Source organism: Nannobrachium achirus (genome assembly GCF_963921795.1).
Source record: "Nannobrachium achirus genome assembly, chromosome: 14".
In the NCBI taxonomy this organism is placed as follows: domain Eukaryota; kingdom Metazoa; phylum Chordata; class Actinopteri; order Myctophiformes; family Myctophidae; genus Nannobrachium; species Nannobrachium achirus.
In genome coordinates, this window is record NC_137821.1 from 13,194,789 (window position 1) to 13,217,812 (window position 23,024).

Genomic DNA, 23,024 nt, shown 5'->3' on the forward strand with positions numbered 1-23,024 from the left:
AAGAAACGATGAGTGCGAGATAAAGCGGATGTGACTTAACCGCTCCCTTGGTGCAGTAGCAATAACATGTCCTACTGGAAGCGTTACGTCTCCTTTCAACATTTCTGGGGGCGTTATTTCGTCTTTCTCTGGTGTTATTGGTGTTACCTCCATGATGTTTTCAAATGTTTTCTTAAACTATACACCCATAACAAGAATAGGCCGCTCGAATGACTTTGTCTGAGCTATTGTGTTTCTGTTATGTTTCCTGTGGGACTACAGTTCAGTGCAGCACTGGCTACTTCCGATACTCGCTGTTCGGGAGCTGCCGTTCCAGACTCTATATAGCATTCGGAGATTGTGGAATAGTTGTCTGGCTACGCGAGACTAATGGCTGAGTAGAAATATGCTAAACTAGAAAGATGAAATTCTGGGAAATTTGCAAGTGTGGTTGCCGTGACGCGAGTCAAAATAATTTCAACTTACCATTTCAAATTTCCCCAATAAAGTCAATGTGGAAATATAATTCATTAATAAATGAACGGCCATATAAGGAGATCTCTGTGTCAGTCGCTTTCATGCCCATATGGAGATGTCATCAAAATTAATCCCATATCTAGGAATGCCCATATCCACCTGTTTCCGCGGGAGTTTACTGGAGATTATTTGGACCACACTTACGGTTTAACAGCAGACTTACAAGCTCACGTCGCGTCGCAGATGCAGCCCATTGTGAGCTTGTAAATCACACTCGGCTGCGGTGCCGGAAGCTCGGTACAACGTCTGCACAATGCACTATGGGGCGTTGGAAACCCGTGGATATGGCCCACATACTGTGTCAGTGTCATGTGGTCTATGATGTCAGCCATCTCCATACTTGGGAAAACCAAGTATGGCACAGGCTGCAATTGCTTAAGCCCCCTCTCCCTACCTTTTGTCATCAAAATGGCCATAACTCGGTTACCATTTCTCTGCTGATCAGCGCAATAGGACTGGATTTTCAGGCGGCTGTCTAGTAAAATCTAGTAAATTAAAAGGGAACAGATGGGTGGGGGATAAGAATTAAGGAGAAATAAAGAGATGTCGGTTTGGGAAAACTTGTTTGATGTGCGCGTGCGTCACAACCCATGGATCCTTAACGCAAATGACTTAATCACTCAATGAAAACATTGCGTGCGGTGGCACGGGGCCCGACTCAGCACTTTCTCTGTGAGTGTTAGGCCTATACTTATTACATTAACATAACTTGTTGGAGATAAAGCCGTCAGAGCAGCGTGGAACGCAGCCAACAAGCCAATGTCTCGACACTCTCGCCTTTGTGCTCTGAAAAACGAGCCTAAGGTGACCAATCATAATGGATTTATTGTCAGTTGCTGTGAATGGTATTGAAAGCTGTTGCACCAATTGTTCCATTTCTTGTAGGTAAGTCTTTTTCAATCATGCAGTAAAGATGTGTTGACTTTTTGTGGGGGTCAAAACAGCTACTAATACTTCTGGCAGCCACGCAAACATCAGTATCTGTGAAGTGAAGCACTTTGTACCACTTTCGAAAAGTGCCATACGAACGCTGTGAAAACAACCAATCCAAACTCTGAATTCTAATGCAACCAGCACAGCCGAGTCACTCTTCATCAATACTAAAGCAGGCGAATGCAGGGAACGTTGTGTTTAACCAGACTCTGAGTGTGGTAAAGAAAAAATACATTTTTAAATGATATTCTCTTTAGTTAAGGGCTATAAACCCATTAAGACGGCAGAGACATGGATGAAGATGGACTGGGTGAAGGCTGTGTCGGCTGACATTCGTGCGCGCACGCACACAGGTCTGCACGCGTCTAAGTGTGCATCGTCTCCATATGCCTGCGTTCCCCAGCTCTCCATAATAGCCCTGGGGCCAATTCTGATATCCTCACAAATTGGTACCACCCAAGGTGACCGTACATATTTTACATTTTTGACATCCTACATGTCTCTAGTTTACATTTTGGTATGATAACCCATTCTGAGACCCAGCTTAATTGATGTTATCAGCCGCTAGAGTCGGTCTCCCATCGACTTTCTATACAGGAGGAAAATACCCAGATTTTTTTTTTCTGGGTATTTAAGTAGGATGTGAGGGGTCTAACTAGGGGTTTGTCATGATGCTGAATCCACTGCAAGCATTTGTTTTGCACAAAAAACATTCCTTGGGCTACAAATGGCCCCAGAAAACACCCACAAAACTGATGAAACAGCATCATGTCAAACCCCTAGTTAGACCCCTCACATCCTACTTAAATACCCAGAAAAAAAAGTTTTATGGGTATTTTCCTCCTGTATAGAAAGTCGATGGGAGACCGACTCTAGCGGCTGATAACATCAATTAAGCTGGGTCTCAGAAAGGTTATCATACCAAAATGTAAATGTAAAAAATGTAAACATGTAGGAAGTCAAAAATGTCAAAAATGTACGGTCACCTTGGGTGGTACCAATTTGTGAAGATATCAGAATTGGCGCCAGGCCTATAAGAGTTGTTTACCAAGTTCAAATAAAATCTCACGACTGAAACAATGTGGTTTGGCCTAAGTCCTGACATGCTTTGGATATAGGCACACTATTGAGATGCAGATCATGTACCTACATATACCTTCTGCACATGAGCTCATGTGCACGCACGCTCGCATGCACGCACGATCCCACATCTCATAATGTGCTTAAAAACTGAATCTGAGATGCAGCTGTGTGCATCAGCTTAAAACCAGACATCACACACAGTGGGGCAAAACAACATTATGTTTGAGTGTCCCACTGATACAAATTAATAGGATTATATTGACAGGAGGCTGAATAAAACCTTCATAATTATATATATGTATGCAAACATGAATTCCACGGACAAAAGTGGATTGGTTCTGAGCGGACGACGTACACAGTAATTATTTTAAATGCATTGTGCACAAACCTGCTATTTTCACGATAGAACCCTGTTGTACAAGCTTTTTCTGCTTCAATACCCTGTTCTGTTTTTAATCTCACTTGTATGTAAAGCACTTTGTGAGATCTCTCTGTGAGAAGGGCCTTTTTTTTCTTTTTTTTTTCTTCTTTTTTTTCTTTTATTACTTATTTGAGGTTGTCCAAATGGGCCTTACAGGTCTATAACTCTGAGAGCAGTGGAGGACTGTTAACAAACTTTGAGAATGGCTACCCTAAGGGGTCTGGGTTGTTTGTGTTCTCTGCGGTCCGATGCTGCAGTGTACAACATTTGAGCTAAAAGGTGTTTATTTCTCACCAGAGCTGGAGGAGCAGAGAAGACTGGTTCATACAATACGCTCCCCAAACCAACACCATGGCTGGAGGGGCACAAAGCTCCACCATTAAGCTCTCTCCACCAACCAGTGTTGCCAGATTTCACGAGGTAAATAAGCAACCAGGTCTATGAAAACAAGCCAAAGGAGGTGACTATTCTATCTGACTATCTGCTATTAAAATAAATAATAAAATCGGAGAACCACTGGTTTAAATAACATTATGAAGCAAGCCCAAATAGGCAAAGTACACTTCATAGAAACAAGCCCAAAATCACAAAATTACAAGCAACTTCACAGAAAGGGCAACACTGCCAGCAATGCTGTGGTAGCTAGTGTCAGAGCCACTGAGCTTCTGTGATTTCCCAGTCTGACATTCTCCTCTGTGTGTGTGTGTGTGTGTGTGTGTGTGAGTGTGTGTGTGTGTGTGTGTGTGTGTGTGTGTGTGTGTGTGTGTGTGTGTGTGTGTGCGTGCGTGCGTGCGTGCGTGCGTGCGTGCGTGCGTGCGTGCATGTTAATTAGTCCCCCCAGGAATCCGCGGAGAAAAAGTTCTGATTCCGCGGTGAACAATCCTGATTCTGCGGAGAGCAATTCTTGATTCCGCGGCTTGAAAGTTAATATTCCGCGGGCATTAAAAAACTACGTAAAATTACCAGTTATGAAGCAAACATAATTTTTTATGTAATAATGAAGTAGAAATGAACTTATGAAATGAATTGCAATACCAAAACACTGTGAAACATTGTGGTTATCAAATAATCAACATCAATATTCTCTTTGTCCCTCTTGGGAAGATTTATTTATATGTGCCAGGCATGTCCCGTGGATGGAATTGGGAAACAGGGATTTGAGGGCAGACAGAAATCACATCCTCTTGTTTCACTCCAAAGTCATTTAGAGCATTGACTGCCGCATTTGCCACTGTTGAATGATTGCATTTGTCTAAGAAAACAGTGTCAACCAGATAGCTGCAGATTTCACCAGATTCATCCTTGATGAGCGGAGACACCATTATGTTGAGCACGCAGCATCCTTCTGAATCAGAGAGAGAGAGAGAGAGAGAGAGAGAGAGAGAGAGAGAGAGAGAGAGAGAGAGAGAGAGAGACCTTTATTATCCCAAGGGGGAAATTCAGTTGCAGCAGTGTAAGGTTATTTACAAAGTTACAGAGAAAAAATAAAATAAAAACAAGAACAGAGTACAGTAAAGAGCAAGGTACATCAAGAAAGGGAACCTCTCTTACCTCTCTTGCAGTTGTGTATGGCCAGGGATGGCTCCCTCCCCCATTCACTACTCTGTTTTGCAAGAAACTTCTCATCAGACCTGGACAGTGGTGTGTTTGTTGATGTACAAGCCTACCAAAACAGAATACAAAACACAATACATTGATTGTACACATTTTGATAGATACTTTTTTCAAATAGTACAATTAAATGATTATACATTGGAGCTAAACTAAAATGATTTATTTATCTACCTTGACTAATTCATACTTTTTTCATATCAAGGTCCAATATTTATTCATTATTTAATGACATTTAGCTTCTCACTCAGACCCAAAACATAGAATATTTTGTTATTGTTTGGATAACATTTTGTTCACAATTCTATGCTGTATTGTTTTGATGTTGGTGCCATAGATAGAAGAGATTAACAGGCAACACGTTGATAAAACAACTCTTATACATTCTCTAATTGTGTACTTAGGCTATTGTAAATTAATGAATGCAGATGTTTAACAACAATTTAACTCTTGAGAGCGTAAAATGAAAACAAATGGACCCGTAATTAAACCAAATGGACGCTTATGGGTTTCATTTTACCCTCTCAGAGTTAAATATATAGCGTTCATTTGGTTACCAACTCTTAAGGACCACCGGTTGAAAACCACTGGAGCACAAGTCAAGAATACATTACTAAAACGATAGCATACCTTCTCTCGTTCCTCTGCAGCCACGGTTTTGCTGGCGATTGTGGTTGTTGTGATGGCTTTTTGTCTTTTTAAGACTGTGTCTGCGGGCGTTGCTTGTTTTTTCTTCTGATGAAAGCAGCCAAGTGGTCTTTGATTGTTGAGTTGCGGCGGTAATCAAGAACTTTATTCTCCTCCTGTAATTCTGTGTATGATTTAGCTCTTTCAGCATAACATATCCCTGCTCACTCTGAGGGCTTGGACCCGGCATCGTAGCCGGAGGTCGGAGAAATCGCTCCATTACTCCATGTGTAGTCCTCGCGTGGCCAGACTGTTGCCTCCGCGATTTTGTCAAATGCTCCCGGCATACAGTCTGGCAAACCGGGGAAGAAACGATGAGTGCGAGATAAAGCGGATATGACGCAACCGCTCCCTTGGTGCAGTAACAATAAAATGTCCTACTGGAAGCGTTATGTCTCCTTCAACATTTCTGGGGCTTTATTTCGTCTTTCTCTGGTGTTATTGGTGTTACCTCCATGATGTTTTAAAACGTTTTCTTAAACTATACACTCATAACAATAATAGGCAGCTCGAATGACTTTGTCTGAGCTATTGTGTTTCTGTTATGTTTCCAATGGGACTACAGTTCAGTGCAGCAGTGGCTACTTCCGATACTCGCCGTTCGGGAGCTGCTCTTCCAGACTCTATATAGCATTCGGAGATTGTGGAATAGTTGTCTGGCTACGCGAGACTACTCCATGTGCGTCTTTCTCACTGTGAGTCAAACAGTCAGACGATGTGCCTAGTTCCATAAAAAATCAGCACCATCCGCTCTGGTATCGTCACCACACACGAGACACAGCACATGAATACATGCCACGGCAAACAAAGCCATTTCCGTTTCCGTATCCGGCAACGAGGACCGGCTAGGCTGTGAGTCTTGTCCGTCTATATCACCGCGACATCTAGCGGCCGGGAAGAAAACTACATGTAAAATGTAATATTCTGCACCTCGTTTGTGCTATTCTGCGGACTGCTATGATATCCGCGGGAGGCTCTGATATCCGCGGAGGGCTTCGATTTCCGCGAAAATTTCCGTGATCGCGGAATCGCGGATTCCTGGGGGGACTAGTTAATACACAGCTGGGGTCAGGTCTCACTGGAGAAAAACAAACTGTTTTGATGGTCTTTGCATTTTTCATTCTCCAGGCTTTCAATTATTCAAAAAAAATTACACCCCAACCCTCTCTCTCTCTCTCTCTCTCTCTCTCTCTCTCTCTCTCTCTCTCTCACACGCACGCGCGAGTGCACGCACGCACGTAAGATCGTGGTTACAATGTTATTTTTTCGGTGGAAAGAAGAGAGACGAGTCGTTCCAACGTCACATCCATTTTTTTGCATCGTGTGCCCATTGTGCGTACCGTGGGTCCGCAAAAAAAGGTAAAAACACTGTCAAAACGCTGGCAGTCATGACAACATGCTCAATGTAAAATAATTGATTTACGTTTTTATCTTGGGGAAAGAATTCTGGTGATTTGTGGTTTAAGGGAGTTGGTTACCTTGGGAAGAGCGTACTTGGGGAACTTCATCTGGACAAAGTCGTTGCGTCGGTAGGACACGTAGTGCTTGGTGCGGTTCCCCGTGGTCACCTGGGAAACGCAGAACACACACAGAAAGAGAGGGGGGGGGGGGGGGTTAACTCTTTCCAAGCCACAGAGGTAGATTGACGAGAATTATTAATTAGGCAGCCAGGCCACAGACGAAGGTTGACGAGAATAGGCTATTTTTGTTATAAAAAAACCTCAAAATACATTATTTTTGCCTATTTGCCAAACAAGGGTTTCATACCAAACACTTTGCCTCCCTCCAGTGGCAGATCATGAGACTGAATGAAAACGAGGAAGTGCACGGCCCTTGTGTGTCTGCTTTGTTGTGACGATAGGTTAGAATGCATTATACATAAAAACACACTTTCCTCCTCACCCGTAAGTCGGATTTTCATTCTGAAAAAAGATCTGAGCAGCTGGTGGCAACGCGGTTCTGATCGTTACCATCACAGTAGGTACTACAAAAGTAGGTTTTTGCTCATTTTGTTAGCATGGTTGTATGAGTGTAACTATGGTGGAATTTAGCGTCACCCAGGGTACTGAAAAGAATGGACAGAACGGATAGATGTGTAAACAGTGTTTTCTTGTGGTCGTAAAAAAACACCGAAATGGGCTGGCTTGGAATGTGTTAATCGAGATGCGTAAACCAGAGGGGGGGGTGGGGGGGGGGGGGGGGGTTAATCGAGATGCGTAAACCAGAGAAAATACGACTTTCAGGATCCACCAGAGAGCTGCTGTAGAAAACCTCCTCCTACACATACAGTGCATTGCGTTGTGGGTAATGGCTGAGTCATGCTGCCCCCATGCTGAGCGTCCACGACTCAAGAGTGGGTTTTATTGTCACATCACAGCTAGGGCTGTCACGATTATGACATTTTACATGACGATTAATCGCCACTCAAACAATTGCGATTAAGGGTTTAATTGTGTTTTTGTCGTTGACAATTACATTTCTGTTTGGCTTTGAAGTTGTACATGGCAGATATGACACATAACCTAAATATACAAAGAAATCACTGACATATTCGACAACTTTATTGTTAAAAAAGAACACTGATAGTGGAAATAGACGATCTACAAGCTCACAACGTGTAGTGAGCTTGTACACACACACACACACACACACATACACACACAGGTACATAAAACATGCACTACGGCATGAAACAACCGCTTAAATTGATAGTTTTGAAATGTTTTCTCATTCAAGAAACTGCCCCGGAAGCAGTTGCCAGTACTGCTCCTTATTCTGCTACAATGGGAAAGGAGCATTACTGGCACCTGCCGCCGGGGGCTTTTCCGGATTTAATGAGACTAAAGCGATTTAAACCGTTTCCCATCGCCGCAGTGCATGTTTTATGTACCGTAGGATGGAAAATCATACTCTGGGAGCGTGGAACTACCTTTACTTTTTGGATACAATTTCAGGAAAAGGGTGATCTACCTCGGCGTGGAGGCATACTACAGCAGCCCGTGATATCCAAGTAGGACCTCATCTCGGATCACAACAGTATGCAGCGGAGGGTGAGGTTCTATATGGGGCTAGTAGGGCTACTGTACTCGCATGTGTGCGCGTGCATGTGTTACCTTGACCATGATGTAGTCGTCTTGGACAGAGAGTGAGTTGTGGTCGATCTTGCCCAGGTAAGCAGTCACCATCTGGTCTGAGCAGTTTTGGGTGAGGCAGGTCACATACAGGAAGCCTGCAGGGACAAACATCACAGACGGAAGAACAGATCATTGACTGGGTTACAGCACTGTCACAAAAAGGAAAAGAACAATTCAAATGAGAGCTAGCTACAAGAGGGATGGACGGACGGACAGACAGAAAGAACAAGTCAAGCAGAGTCAGAACTTTACATTTATCAGATTTGACAGCTCTTTTGTATTAATGTTCCTAGTCACCGGGGGAGGTTAGCACCTGTTGCTACAGTATAGGCCATTAGGGTAACTCTTTATTATTGACTTTCACTTATGGCGAGCTGCATCAGCAACATCACACAGACATTCAGCAGATTTTCTCCTATCCAGAGGTGATGCCAAAATGGAGCCATGGAGAAAAGTGCCTGTGTGCATTAACACACACACGCACACTCACGCAAGTACTAAATGGTGTCAGTGTTCTACTATGCAGCGGAGGTGCACACAATGCAAGCCAAGCACACACATTCACAGAGAGAAAGACCAACACTAATAAGCAAACACAGTGGACGACAATCTGCCTCCAAGCTCCAAGGTGAGACTCCACAACAAAATGCTCCTTTCCTTCTGTTTCCTGCATGTCATTTGGCTCCCTCCACTTTAAAGAGTGTGGTGCCATAACAAAGGGAGATAATCATTTACAATTAAATTGTGATTATCCGACATTTAATCAAAGCAGCAAACGGCAAACAAGTCATTATAAGCCTCTTAGATTGGATAAGTGTCCAATTTCAGCTTGCGACACACATACACGCGCACGCACGCACGCACGCACGCACGCACGCGCACACACACACACACACACACACACACACACACACACACACACACACACACACACACACACACACACACACACACACACTTAATGCTGTCTGTGTGCACAGGCATGTGTGTGCACACATACACGCACGCACGCACGCACGCACGCACGCACGCACGCACGCACGCACGCACACACACACACACACACACACACACACACACACACACACACACACACACACACACACACACACACACACACACACACACACACACACACACACACACACACACACACCACCTGAGGTGGTCTGACAAGGATCACCTAAAACTAGTTAATTCAAACGGTTGAATGTGAATGCTTTGTTAAGCATGTGTGTGTGTGTGTGTGTGTGTGTGTGTGTGTGTGTGTGTGTGTGTGTGTGTGTGTGTGTGTGTGTGTGTGTGTGTGTGTGTGTGTGTGTCCACAGTATGTTTTCCCACAAATCAATCTCCCAAACAGAACAAGTATACCTACAGACCCCTTATACTGTAGGCCTCCTCATCCATCAGCAGATGCCTCCCCATGGGCACGGCCACCCATGTCGAGGTCCTGGACAGACCGTGGCCTATTATTCTCCCCCTGAACTACAGAGGTCTGATACCTCTGTGCCCCTTTCTGTTGCCATTGTTTAACCTTGACAATGCCACTGCATGCCAAGGGGCAGAGAGGGAACAGAATGGCTTGGCATGCTTGGTTGCTCCTGCGGCTTAAAGTAAATACCTGTATTCAAGTACACATTTGAGTTCTACTCTACTTGAGTATTTGCTTTATCTCAGAGGCAAATGTTGTGCTTTTGCTGCATTACAATTTGAAAACGTAAGTTACTATTTTAGTAGACTACTTTATAGAGTTATTATTATCCACGCATTAACGACTTAAGTCCTGTTTTATACTTTGGCTGTTTGAAAATAACAGATCTACAAGCTCACAACACGTCGCTTTGTGATGTGTTGTGAGCTTGTAGATTTTTCCAAAGATTGCTATACATTTTGAAAACTTCTACAGAATGAGTACTTTTACTTTTGGTCGTAGGACCATATAATGATGCCGATAGTCCTTGTACTTTTACTCGAGTAAATGTTGAATACAGAACTGTTACTTGTAACAGTATTTCTATATTGCAGTATTGATACTCTCAGCTCCTGGGCAGCTGTCCCAGACAACAGGCTGACAATTACATTTCTGTTTGGCTTATAGGCTTTGAAGTTATACATGGCAATTATGACACTTAAATAGACAAAGAAATTACTGACATATTTGACAACTTTATGCATAAAAAAGAACATCGATAGTGGAAATAGCCGATCTACAAGCTCTGCTATTTACACTACTTTTTTAAAGTGTTTGAAACTATATTAACATTTCTCAACATGGAAACGATTATGACGATTATGCAAAATAATTGTGATTAACTTGAATAATTGCGATTAGACGATTATGTAATAATTGTGACAGCCCTACTCACTCACGCCCTGGAAGAGGGAGATGGAAAAGGAGAGACGGAAGGATAGATGGATTTAGGTGATGAGAGGAGGTTTAACGTCACTGAAGTGGAACAGACTGTAAGACGGAACTACAAATCATCTGATTTGTAGCCAGGAGGCCTTGTTGACTCGGCACATAAACAAACTGAATGATGATTCATGGCTCACTGTACAATTTATTAAATCTCAAATGAAACTGAATCATGAGTTGACTCAATGTTATATTGTGCTGTCTATTAAAACCAAAATGAACCAGAATTATTACACATTTTTACACTGTACTGTCTATTAAACCTAAAATTAATCATAGTTATGATTCATTTTCAGACTGTACCGCCTATTGAAATTAAACTGAATCATGAGGCAATGGCTCAGGTGCAGGAGGTACTGTAGGGCCGTCGACTGGGAATCGGATGGTTCCCGGGTGTGCGTCGCATTGTGGCACACTGTGAGCTTGTAGATCGTCTATTTTCAAATGGACGAAATGCATATAGGGCACCGTGTTTTGTAATAATAATAATACAAATCTACAAAGTAACTAGTAACTAAAGTCTTGAAATAATTGTTGTGGAGTAAAAGTACAATAGATGTAGTGGACTAGAAGTAAAAGTACTGAAAATTGGACATTGGTTCCCGGGTTTAATCCCGGCTCCTTCCGGCATCGTGGTGATTGAAGTGTCCTTGAGCAAGACACTGAACCTCTGACCCCTGATATAGTTAGGGTGGGTTGAATGCAGAGCACACATTCCAGTGTACTCGTTCAATAAGACGGTCCCCTTCGAGTGTACACTATTAGTACACATGTTCTTAACCTGTGGCTCGGAGGCCATTTTGGAAGTTCCCCATGTGACAGTGAAGTGACAATCTTAACCCTTGGATGCATGACCTACCAATACCTACACCCCTCCATTAAATTTACCCCAATTAAAATGTATGCGTTTTGCATAAACTACTTTACTCTCACGCATAACTCTGCCATATACTTTTGCCTAGCAACATAATTTCAACTTTTAAACGCTCACACAACTTGGGCCTTTTTTCCGCCAATAGGGACGAGCTGTAATTGTTGAAGCCCTGCCCCCTCTGTCTACTAAACGCGTGCAGCAGCTGTCACACTTTGCTTTCACACTTTGCTCTCACACGTAACTATCTGGCATACTTTTGCGTAGCAACGTGATTTCAACTTTAAAACGCTCAAATGACTTGGCACTTTTTTCCGGCCAATAGGCACGAGCTGTAATTGTTGGCAAGACCCTCAAAGAAAGGTAAAACAACTAAAGACACAGAGCACTGTTACTGTACCTCCGCTTGTGTCCTGGATCTCCATGTGCACCAGGTCAGGGTCCACGTCCACACCAGACACAGACCTGTAACAGCATTCTAAGGTTGATAACAGCATTCTAAGGTTGGCAAGGAATATTACCTCTAAACATAGCCATGTGTTGTATAGATAATATAGGTTGCTGCCTTCAGGAAGGAGATACGGTATCCAGCAAACAACAAGGTCAGACTAAAAAGGTTGTTTGTCCATGAGTCGACTTTAAGGCTTAATCAGGAGTTTGGCCCGTGGTAGGCCAGGCAGTGGACATGATCTTAGAGTCTGTATATCTTTATGTTGTAACCCTGTTTTTGTCCCATGTGTTATGTCAAATGTGTGTTTATATGTTTTGCATACTTGGCTGCTGTGTCGCAAGACACTTTTCAGTGCAAACTGACAATAAAGTACTGTATCACTATATCATATCATATTATCATATCATATTGTTTGACAGCAATATTATCAGTGAGTATAAAATGCAGAAAACAGGTCCTAATAATATTTTCTCCCCAATGGGTTGACCAAACAGGAATATTCATATACTGACATTACAGCATTATTTGTCACTTTTCCCAAATTGCAGCTGTTTATTAGCATTTTTTTGCCATATGGCCTAAGGGATCTGCAGTCACGGTCATCGTCCTGGTCCCAAATCTGCATAATATGTAGTTGGGGGCGCCATAAAATGTGATGAAAGAGTAAATGTCAACCTAAATGAAATCTAGTCACGCGCGGCCAACTTTGGCAAAGACCTCCAAGAGTTTTTATGTCAAGTTTATCTCAGTGATGTGTGTAAATTAAGCGGGGTTCATCTGATTAGTGGCGGCGTGCAGACCTCCACCACAGTGAAGACGGAGTGAAGATTTAAAACCTCGTTAGGGAGACTTTATGAGCAATTAGAAGGCTGTGGCAGAGGACTGGAATGAAGGATGTGGGGAAAGGGAGGGAGAGGAATGACAAAAAGGCCAGAGAAGAATAGAGCTCTTTGGCAGAGCCACTCTGTGAGGGCATTTCACCTTCTTTCACCCGACATGTATAACTTATAAGACAGTATCGATGACATCACATTGTAGCTGAGTAATATTGATCGGGGGTAATCTAATAGCGGAGGTTCTCAAAGTTTTGACCAAAGTCACCCCTGTAAATAACATTTTCCTAAAAATGTTTGCACCTTTGAATAGCCTTAATTGATAATTTACAGAAACATATTTATGCCATATTATGATAAGTAACTTTGTACATCTTTCAGATACGGTATGTCATGAGGAACACTTTGATTTTGTCAAAAGTAGACAGTAGACAAGAGATGTGGTGTAGACCAAAAACACACCAAGTACAGTGCAACTCGGGTCATATTTAGCGGCACCCATGAACACAAGTCACGGCAACCTCTTTGAGAAGCTCGGATCTATATGCTACTTTCACTCAAGTACTGGGGCCTGAGTACTGAGTACTGTCCACCACTGGTTACTTTTAGACTGCAGCTTTCTTTGGACGGACCACCGTCAAAAGCAGATGGGATTTAACTGGCAGCCAGAGCTCTGTTTGGTTTTATGACTGCTATAAAGACATGAGCAGGACTCTACAATGTCCTTTCAACATGGAGGTAGGTACACACGAACGCACGCACGTACACACACAGTACTTGAGTATATCGTCGTTGTCGGGTGAAAACCTTGTATGTCCAAAACCGTTCGTTTTGTATTTATCATTTAAAAAAAGATTTATACTAGTGAAAACAACCGATCTACAAGCACACAACGCCTCGCGGTGCGAGGCGTTGTGTGCTTGTAGATCTGCTGTTTTCACTACTTTTGTGCGACGCCCTTGTATGATGAGGCAGGGCTTTGCTTTGCGAAAGAACGTACAAAATTTGAAACTTGGAGATACGAGGTTTCCACCCGACAACGACGATATGTGTGTGAGCGTACTCAGTTACTTTACACCTCTGCATTGCAGAACATGGTTGAATCGATGATTTCCGGAAGGCGAGCTGTGTTTTTTATTTTTTTATTTTTTGAGCACTGAGGTGCATTCTGTCATGTGCATTTTGGATCACCCGCCTGGGCCAGACCTACCAGTGCACAGCGGAGCGCACACTCACCCGCCTGGGCAAGACCTACCAGTGCACAGCGGAGCGCACACTCACCCATCTGGGCAAGACCTACCAGTGCACAGCGGAGCGCACACTCACCCATCGCTATCTTCAGCACACCTTATAGTTGCCAGAGGTGCACCGAGGAAGCCTGGCAAGCCAGCCCTGATACTGCGCTCACTCACTCATTCCTTCCCCAGTGGGAAGGAACGAGTGAGTGGCTTGCCAGGCTAGCAACGAGGGAGAGAGAGGGAGGAAGGGAGGAAGAGAGAGGGAGAGTGAGAGACGGAGAGAGTAAGAGTGAGAGACAGAGTGAGTGATAGAGAGAGAGTGAGAGAGGACTACTGCGACGCACGCTTCACTGTGATTCCTGGCAAGAGTATTCCGAATCTGCAATAGTGTTACGGACGGTCAATGATATTGACAGACGTTGTGTGAACCTGCTCATCTGTAGACTGTTAAACCAAATTACATCAATAACTTGACTAGTACAACTGTTATTGAATAGAAAGCAAGGTTTATTTGCCATTATTATGTTGTTTTGTTTTGAACATATTGGCATGGGAAGTGGACTTGTGATGTAATTTTTTCTAAGCAAAATGATGTAGTCAGGGGAAGGGGTACTCGGCTTCAGAAATCAGTATAAGGGTGTACTGCAGCCCAAAAGGTTTGAGAACCACTCAGTGATGTTACTAGGTTTTCAATGTAATGGGTCCCGGTACCCACAGGTGGTCATTCAAATGGGTCCCAAAAAAGTTTTATGAGTCCTCAATACAATGTTTTCGAGCGCTGTGAGCTTGTAGATCGGCTATTTTCAAAATGTTTGCCTATTTCTTATATTTATTTTACAATTTGGCTAATGTTTGAACTACTAAAACATGTGCCCCTAATGAATTCGGGCGCGCAAAATGGCGTCGGACGTCGGTGGAATCAAAACATTGACGTTTCTATTGCCTGTTTAAGACTTTCTACGTGGATTTTATTTGTTTTAACGTAGGGTAAAGTAGGATGCTTTCACCCATGAACAATGGTGGTGTCTGTGGAATTTTAAAATGTTTTTCTTTTACCGCGACCCGGTAAATTATTTTAACATGGACTCCAATGGAGGCGCATCCCCGGGACCCCAGGACCATGGCATGAATGAGTCCCTGGGTGACTTGAATGAGTTTTTGATGCGGGATGTGCACGTAATGACATCACTGACCACTGCCCTATACTATAGCCTACTCCGCAAACGGAACCTGAACGCAATGATTGACGAGTCACAAAGCAACGCTTGGTCAGTGCAATTACTCCAGCAATACAGGGCAAGCTGATACTGTATATACTGTACGTTACAAAACATCTTTCCCCAAAATATATTTATTTTTTGAAAAGAAAAAGTCCTTGTGCTAAATTGTGCAAGCCAGGCTAAATCCCTACAGGACTGATGCTTACGGATTTGTCAAGCATTTTACTAGCCAACAGCCTCCATTCAAATTGGTGTTTTTCATAACATAATCCTTGGAATTAAGGATGAAACACATTTTTTAAGGAATGAGACTTCACACATATCAAAAATGCATGTCTCCATCTGCTCAAGGGAGTGTGTGTGTGTGTGTGTGTGTGTGTGTGTGTGTGTGTGTGTGTGTGTGTGTGTGTGCGTGCGTGTGTGTGAGCGTGCCAGCATAATTATGTATTTGAGCTCTTCAGAAGCACTTTATCACCATAAATGATACAAAATAATGTATTGGTGCTGTTGTGTGTGTGTGTGTGCGTGCGTGCGTGCGTGCGTGCGTGTGGTGACTGACCAGAAGATTCTATCCTTGGTGACTCGTTCCTGCAGTAGAGTCCACTTCCTCCCAAGGTCACTGGAAACGTAGAGCTGCACACAGACAGAGAGAGAGAGAGAGAGAGAGAGAGAGAGAGAGAGAGAGAGAGAGAGAGAGAGAGAGAGAGAGAGAGAGAGAGAGAGAGAGAGAGATAGATTATAGCTTCATCAAGTGTTATAGATTTATTGCGACCGAAGGTCACACATTAGTATGTGACATGCTGGCACATGCTGACTCTTTTGTACGGTCTATGGGTTTTCCGCTCTGACATCACGCTCTGACTTCACCGTGATGTCAGGGGAACCACACTAACAGAATCCCTTTTATGCCCATATATGGAGTTCCCTGATGTCATCAATAACAAGCCCATATCTAACAGGACTTCATATGGGAATGCCCATATATGGAGGCCACATCGGCCACTTACCACACTAACAGAATCCATATATGGCCAAGACAGATGGCCAAGACAGGCCATGATCTGTGTGACTGGTTCTACAGACATCTTCATGTATGGGAATAAAAGGGAATGTATGTATGATGTCCGATGTCATCGCATAACGAATAACTGAGTAAGCAAGTTTGGGCTCTCACAGCATATCTCCATATACACTACATGGATCTCCATATATGGGTACCAGGGTTCTCCATATATGGGTAACTGGTCCGATATACATCACTGGCCCTGAGGCGTCTTATACCCGCTCTTCTTCCTTTCCCTTTGGCTGTTCCCTTCACCACAGCGAATCATCTGCCTCCATCTCATCCTGTCCTCTGCCTCCTCTTCTCTCACACCAACTACCTTCATGTCCTCTTGCACTACATCCATGAATCTCCTCTTTGGTCTTCCTCTAGGCCTCAGGGGCGTCAATTGGGTATGGCAGGGGTATGCAGCTGCCATACCCTGTGTCCAGGGGGGAAAATAAAAGTTACTTTTAAAAATAAATCTGTGAATGTCTCTTTGTCTATCTGTGATGGTTATTATGATGATAAAAGTAGTACAATAACTACAAATGCAAAATTTAACAAAACGGTCACTTTAACAAGGTATTATAATTATATTCTCCACACTTTTATTCTCCCCATCTTGACAAAATGGTATTGGCCCATTCCCAGATTCCGCAGGTCAGCTGCACAGGTGCAATGCATTATTGTTAATTGTGGCATGTGTACTAACATTCCAAGTTTAGCTGCACTTGAACAACCGTTCCAGGCTGCCATATCCAGCCCAAGAAACTGTAGAAACAGGGGAAAAAATAAAATGTACTTCTTAAAATAAATGTATAATGCCTGTTGCTAAGGTATGGCAACATGACTGGTGTCTTTGCGCACATGCAAGACACCAGTCATGTTGCCATACCTTAGCTTTTTCTGAACTGACGCCACTGCTTGGCCTACCGCTTGGCAGTTCCAACCTCAAGTCATCCTACTGTCCAACAATCTCAGTCTGGCCTCACTGGCTGTGTGGCTGTGAAACTAGCAGATCTACAAGCTCAAAACAAGCCGCTTTTCATTGTATTCATGAAACAATTTTGAAAAAATATATTTTTTATTACATTTTTTGAAATAAGATAATAAATATTTTACTCCCAACCCACAAAAAGCGCCCTGCAATACCCACAAATGGGTCCCGACCCACAGCTTTGGAAGCAGCGAGTAAGAACACCACTTCTCAGTCTTAATGTTGCAATAAAAAACTAAAATAAAAAGTTCACCCACGACCCTTTCAAAACTTCTCGCGAGTCACGTCTGTGTCCTCACTGGCCGGTTCAGCGTCTACCGGGTTGAGACAAATTGAATTTAGCAATTACGGGGGAAGTCACTTTTCATTTCAACGCCAGTGCTTTGGAGCATCAGATACACTTGTAAGTAATTTCAGGGCTGAATATGAAAGTGTCCTCCCTTCTGGCTAAACTGTTTAGATGAAATTATTGCATGTCATGTTCGTTGCAGTGGAGGGTAAAGATGTCGGCTTGCATTTTCGAAACGAGGGGGGTGTCGGGTCCGCTCAGTCACGCCTTTCAATATCACAGCCCACCAAATGAAGACGTGTGTGTGAGTGTGTGAGTCCATGAGTACAGCAGCGGTGGAAAGTAACTTTAACCCATTTAGGCCTAGAATTATTGAATGCTTTAACCAGTGAAAAATAGCAGATATACAAGCTCACAGCGCGGCACCGAGTGCCGCACTGCGAGCTTGTAGAACTGCTATTTTTGAAAAAGTCGTGAAAATTTGTGCAAATCTTTGAATATATGTATTTTTTAAGCGAACGTTTGTAACTCAAATTTTGCTTCTGGGTGGTCCCTGGAACTAAATATTTTGAGATGGGTGTCCGTGGCCAAATAAATATAATTTTGGGGGTCCTTCACATGAAAAGGTTTGAGAACCACTGACATAGTAGTCTCTCAAGAACAGGCTAACTGAGCTCCAGTTAAGTGAAAAGGACCCTTTCTTTGACGATGGCTATAGCCAGATTGCTGACATAGAAACATAGGTTTTTCAAAAAATCTTCAATTCAAAAGACACTTATAGAATCGGGTCAAAATTCAAATTTTCACAATTTTTCAAAAATAGCAGATCTACAAGCTTGCAGCCCGCGCTGTGAGCTTGTATATCTGCTATTTTTCAATAGTTAAAGCATAAAATAATGATACACAATAATGTGTACCCGTTCTAAATGGGTACTCTACTTAAGTAAAAATGTTAGGTACTTTTGAGTATGTTCAATGTTTTATAATTTATGTTTTACAAATACTGCACTTTTGAATCCACTACAATTATTAGAAAACTTTAGTTACTTGTGACTTATATTGTTACAAAACATACATTGGCAACATCAGCACCTATTTAAAATTTGGCCATTTGAAAATAGCTGATGAAAGTACATTTTTATCATTCACTCCTTTGTCGAAAGTGTCGCGTTTTGATCTTGTAGATCTGCTACTTTTGCTGCTTTAGAATTTGAATCCTGCAAAACCGCAGCGGATGACAACTTTGACGGCATTCATTGCAGCATCCTCTCCCCACCTCCTGGTTTACACCCGTCTCTCCAGCGGGCTATATTTATTATCCTCTTTTTTTCCAGGTTCTGTCGGAAAACATATTCCCGGGTTCCATCTGCAGTCTGGCTGGCCATATGGAACAGATTTAAAACCTAACTGAATGTCTTGTTTTAATGAAGTGTAAATGATTAAAGTGGAGGAGGTTGGGCCCACATATTATGCAGTCTGAAGAACTGTGAGTTATGAGGAGACTGGACTGTAGGGGCAGTGGTTCTCAAAGTGGACTCACACAGGTCTGTAACTCAGAGTAATGGGACTCCTTGAAATTAAAATGTTATTAATATATTTTTTAACCGCTGCTGTAGAGTACAGTAACAACCCTATACGCCTCTATCTGTTGACTCTCTACGCTGCGAGCCGTTGTGAGCTTGTGGTGTCAGGCATAATCGCCTATAACATTTTCGCCAGGTCTTTTCGCGGGGCACTTTTGCCGTGGAGGAGAGTCTTTTCACCTACCTGTCTGAGCCATTTCGCCTACCCTCAATTCTGCTGTCAGACTGTCCATGTTTTCATATTATCTCTTTGTCATTTAAATATTAGAGTGACTGTGACAGTGGTGTTACATGTCAAACCTACACACGGCTATCCTATGCACTCCATAGTAATCACACAAATACAGAGCTATTGGAATCAGGTGCGCCCAAATAATTAATTAATCCATGTCCCGATACTATACATTCTTTGGTGCAGTATTGAACAGTATTGTAAAATGAACAGTATTGTAGGCCTATATTGTTTTAACATTAGGCTATACAACATATATAGGCTATTAGCCTATATAGGTCTATATAAGATATGCTACACCTAAATAGCCTATAGAATCAACCTTGCCTGTCAACAGGCATAAAAAACTATTTTGCCATTTTTTAGGAATAAAATGTGATGTAAATAATAAATGTCAAGTAAACTGTTAGATTCACTTGACACCACTGTCACAGTCACTATAATATTTAAATGACAAAGAGATAATTTGCAAACATGGACAGTCTGACAGCAGAATTGAGGGTAGGCGAAATGGCTCAGACAGGTAGGTGAAAAGACTCTCCTCCAAGGCGAAAATGCCAGGCGAAAGGACCAAATGCGTGTAGGCAGAGATGGGAAGTAACGAAGTACAAATACTTCGTTACTGTAACGAAGTACATTTTTCAGTACTTTGTACTTTACTGAGTAATTATTTTTCTGGGTACTTTTTACTTTTATCCGTTACATTTTAACACAAGTATCTGTACTTTTACTCCGCTACATTTTCAAAACAGGCTCGCTACTTTGGTTTTGTGTTAATGTTGCGCCGATGCGTGGCAGATCAAACAAAATGATTACAGCGCTTGATCATCATTCATAGAGGCTGCGGTGACGCTCTGCTGCTGCCTGGCCAGAGTGAGAGTCATTGTGTCAAGTAGGAAAGCACCGGTCTATTTACTTCCTGCAACTAGACTACCAAATAAAACTAATCATATATCCTACATAACATAATAGCCTAATACCCTGTCCCTATGCTCTTATTTTGAAATCCACGATTTTCATAGGAAGAGGAAGAAAGGTGGTTTAATTCTACCATCATGCTGTAAACCATTCATCTCGTCACAGCTTTCAAACATCAACAATTAATTCACGTGGATTATAACTAACTATGGATTATAAACACAAGACTTTGGCCATATGCTGCTCCTGTAATGCACACGCGTTGGAAATGCGTTCTTTTTTAACCTCCGAAGCTTAGGTGAGTCAGTGCAATTGCTTTTTATCTCATGCTGGATAAAGTTCTGTATGGAAAAAGTGAAACGTTCTGCAGACTCTGCACAACTGTAGCTTCGGTCATCTTTGCATCGCAAAAGCCTTTAGCGTGTGTGTGTGTGTGTGTGTGTGTGTGTGTGTGTGTGAGAGAGCGCGCGCGTGCGTGCCCTCATGCGCGTGCATGCATGCATTTGTTTGAATTGATTGATTGAATACTTGATTAGCAGTTCGCATAGCAAACGCACTCCTGTATGATTATCATCCATACAGTCTGTATGGCTTGTTTACATTGGGGTCCTCTGACAGACATGCAAAACATCTTAAAGTATAACAGTCAGAAATCTGTCTGTCTGTGGATGTGAGATGTATTATAATTATAATTGAACAATGAAAACGACATTCTTATTAGGAAACCTTATCTGTATTTTAACATCAGTCATAATGGTGTAGGCCTACTTGGTGGTCAATTGGCACTTTAAAAAATGGGTTACAAAATCGTGGGATATACATATATTTTTTATAATAATAATGATTGTTCTTGGAGAGTCAAATATTATCTATAACTGGTACTCAGTCTAAAAAAACACTGCTGCATTTAGATTTCACATCATAGTAGGAAACCAATTCTGGGCCAGTTTTAAGACGTATGTTTGGTGGGGATCTTTTAATTTTAATATCCTTAAAATTCTAGAAATATACGGTAAAAATACTTTTACTTTTACTTTAAAAGTACTTTTCAAAGCACGTACTTTTTACTTTTTACTTGAGTAATTATTTGGAATGAGTACTTTTACTTTTACCAAAGTCGTTTTTTTCACAAGTACTTTTACTTTTACTTAAGTACAGAACGTGAGTACTTTTCCCATCTCTGCGTGTAGGCGAATATGTTATAGGCGAAAGTGCTGGTGACCGAGCTTGTAGATTGGCTTCTGAATGTTTGCCTATTTTGTATATTATTGGGCAAAGGTTTGGCAATTTTGCAAAGTTTGTATAATAGTTTGGTGATTACGGTATGTCTGATGGAGTAATGGCCTTTTCTTTCTTTCTTTCTTTCTTTTTTTTTGAGGTACTAAGAAGGTCTTATATGTCCTTAAATTGTCACTCCACTGTCATCTGGGGACCCAGGTTGAGACCCTAACTTAAGCTATAAGAGATCTCACATATCGCAGTGAACACAGGGCAACAGCCTTTGACAACCTCACCCCAACTGCTCTGGCCTCTTTTTTTTTTAATCCAATGCTCCTCTGATTTAGTTAGACCGCCTCAGCAATCGACTCATTTCTTCTGTGCCTCCAGTTAGGAAAACATTAGCGCTATACGTTGCACTCAGCCACCATGTTTTGTTGGGGCCCCAGTGGCCTGTTGTTGTGACTCAAGAAGTAATTATCTCAAGACAACTGTGGGAGAATCAGTCGAGTTATGACTGCAGGGTGCATGCGGTTAACTCGCTGAGATGTGCTCCGCAACACAATGCAAAGATAGATAAAGGTCTTTCCACCTGCAGTCCTGCACCTAAAAAAACAAACAAAAAAACGTTTTGGTGTTCAGGACAGGAGTCAAAGTCATGTTAATCAAGTATGCCAACTTGGTGTCATTAGTAATCATGTGATTTGTAATCAGGTTTAATCATGCATGTCAACTGTGTTGGCAAATGTGTTAATTGCAGAGTAATCATGTCATTTGTCATCATATAATCATGCATGCCAACTACAGTACTGTATGTTGACTTATTATCATTTGCAATCATGTACTATACTAATGCATGCCTCTTTTTGCGTCATCCTGGCACTCTCTATCCTATGATAAATAAATCAAATCAAATCAAATCATAAAGTATAAACCTACCATCTTTAGGTTCAAATTACCGTTAAACCATTAAAATGACAACCACTGACTTGAAGACTCACTTGAATCTCCTACAATGAATGCTGTAGTGCCTATGTACAATATAGCATTTTATGCCATACTGTAGGAGCAGTGCTGCTGAATGAATGGGGATTTCAAGATTTTCGAGACTTCAAATTGACTATGTACGTATTTACGCATTTCCAGACGTCAGTGACGTTGCCTGGAAACATCATTAGTGTACTCGTACGAACCAATAAAACATCTATCTGTCTTTAAACTATTTTCACACGGCAGCCATGTTGGCATGTTTGCATTGAAAAACAGGGTGGCAACAGGGTGGCATTTCATTAACTTAATTGTAAAATGGCTGCTGTGTGAATAGGACT

General features: G+C 42.2%; 1 protein-coding gene across 1 annotated transcript in view; it reads right to left on the minus strand.

Moving 5' to 3' along the window:
• LOC308297817 (VPS10 domain-containing receptor SorCS2-like) overlaps positions 1-23,024 on the minus strand; it is a gene marked incomplete at both ends in the record, with an annotated part of 330,517 nt that overhangs the window by 50,441 nt on the left and 257,052 nt on the right. Inside the window, 4 exons of the mRNA XM_080741384.1 lie at positions 6,730-6,819; positions 8,365-8,480; positions 12,073-12,137; positions 15,974-16,047. Coding sequence (XP_080597510.1) covers positions 6,730-6,819; positions 8,365-8,480; positions 12,073-12,137; positions 15,974-16,047 — 345 coding nt within the window. The remainder of the gene's footprint in view (positions 1-6,729; positions 6,820-8,364; positions 8,481-12,072; positions 12,138-15,973; positions 16,048-23,024) is intronic.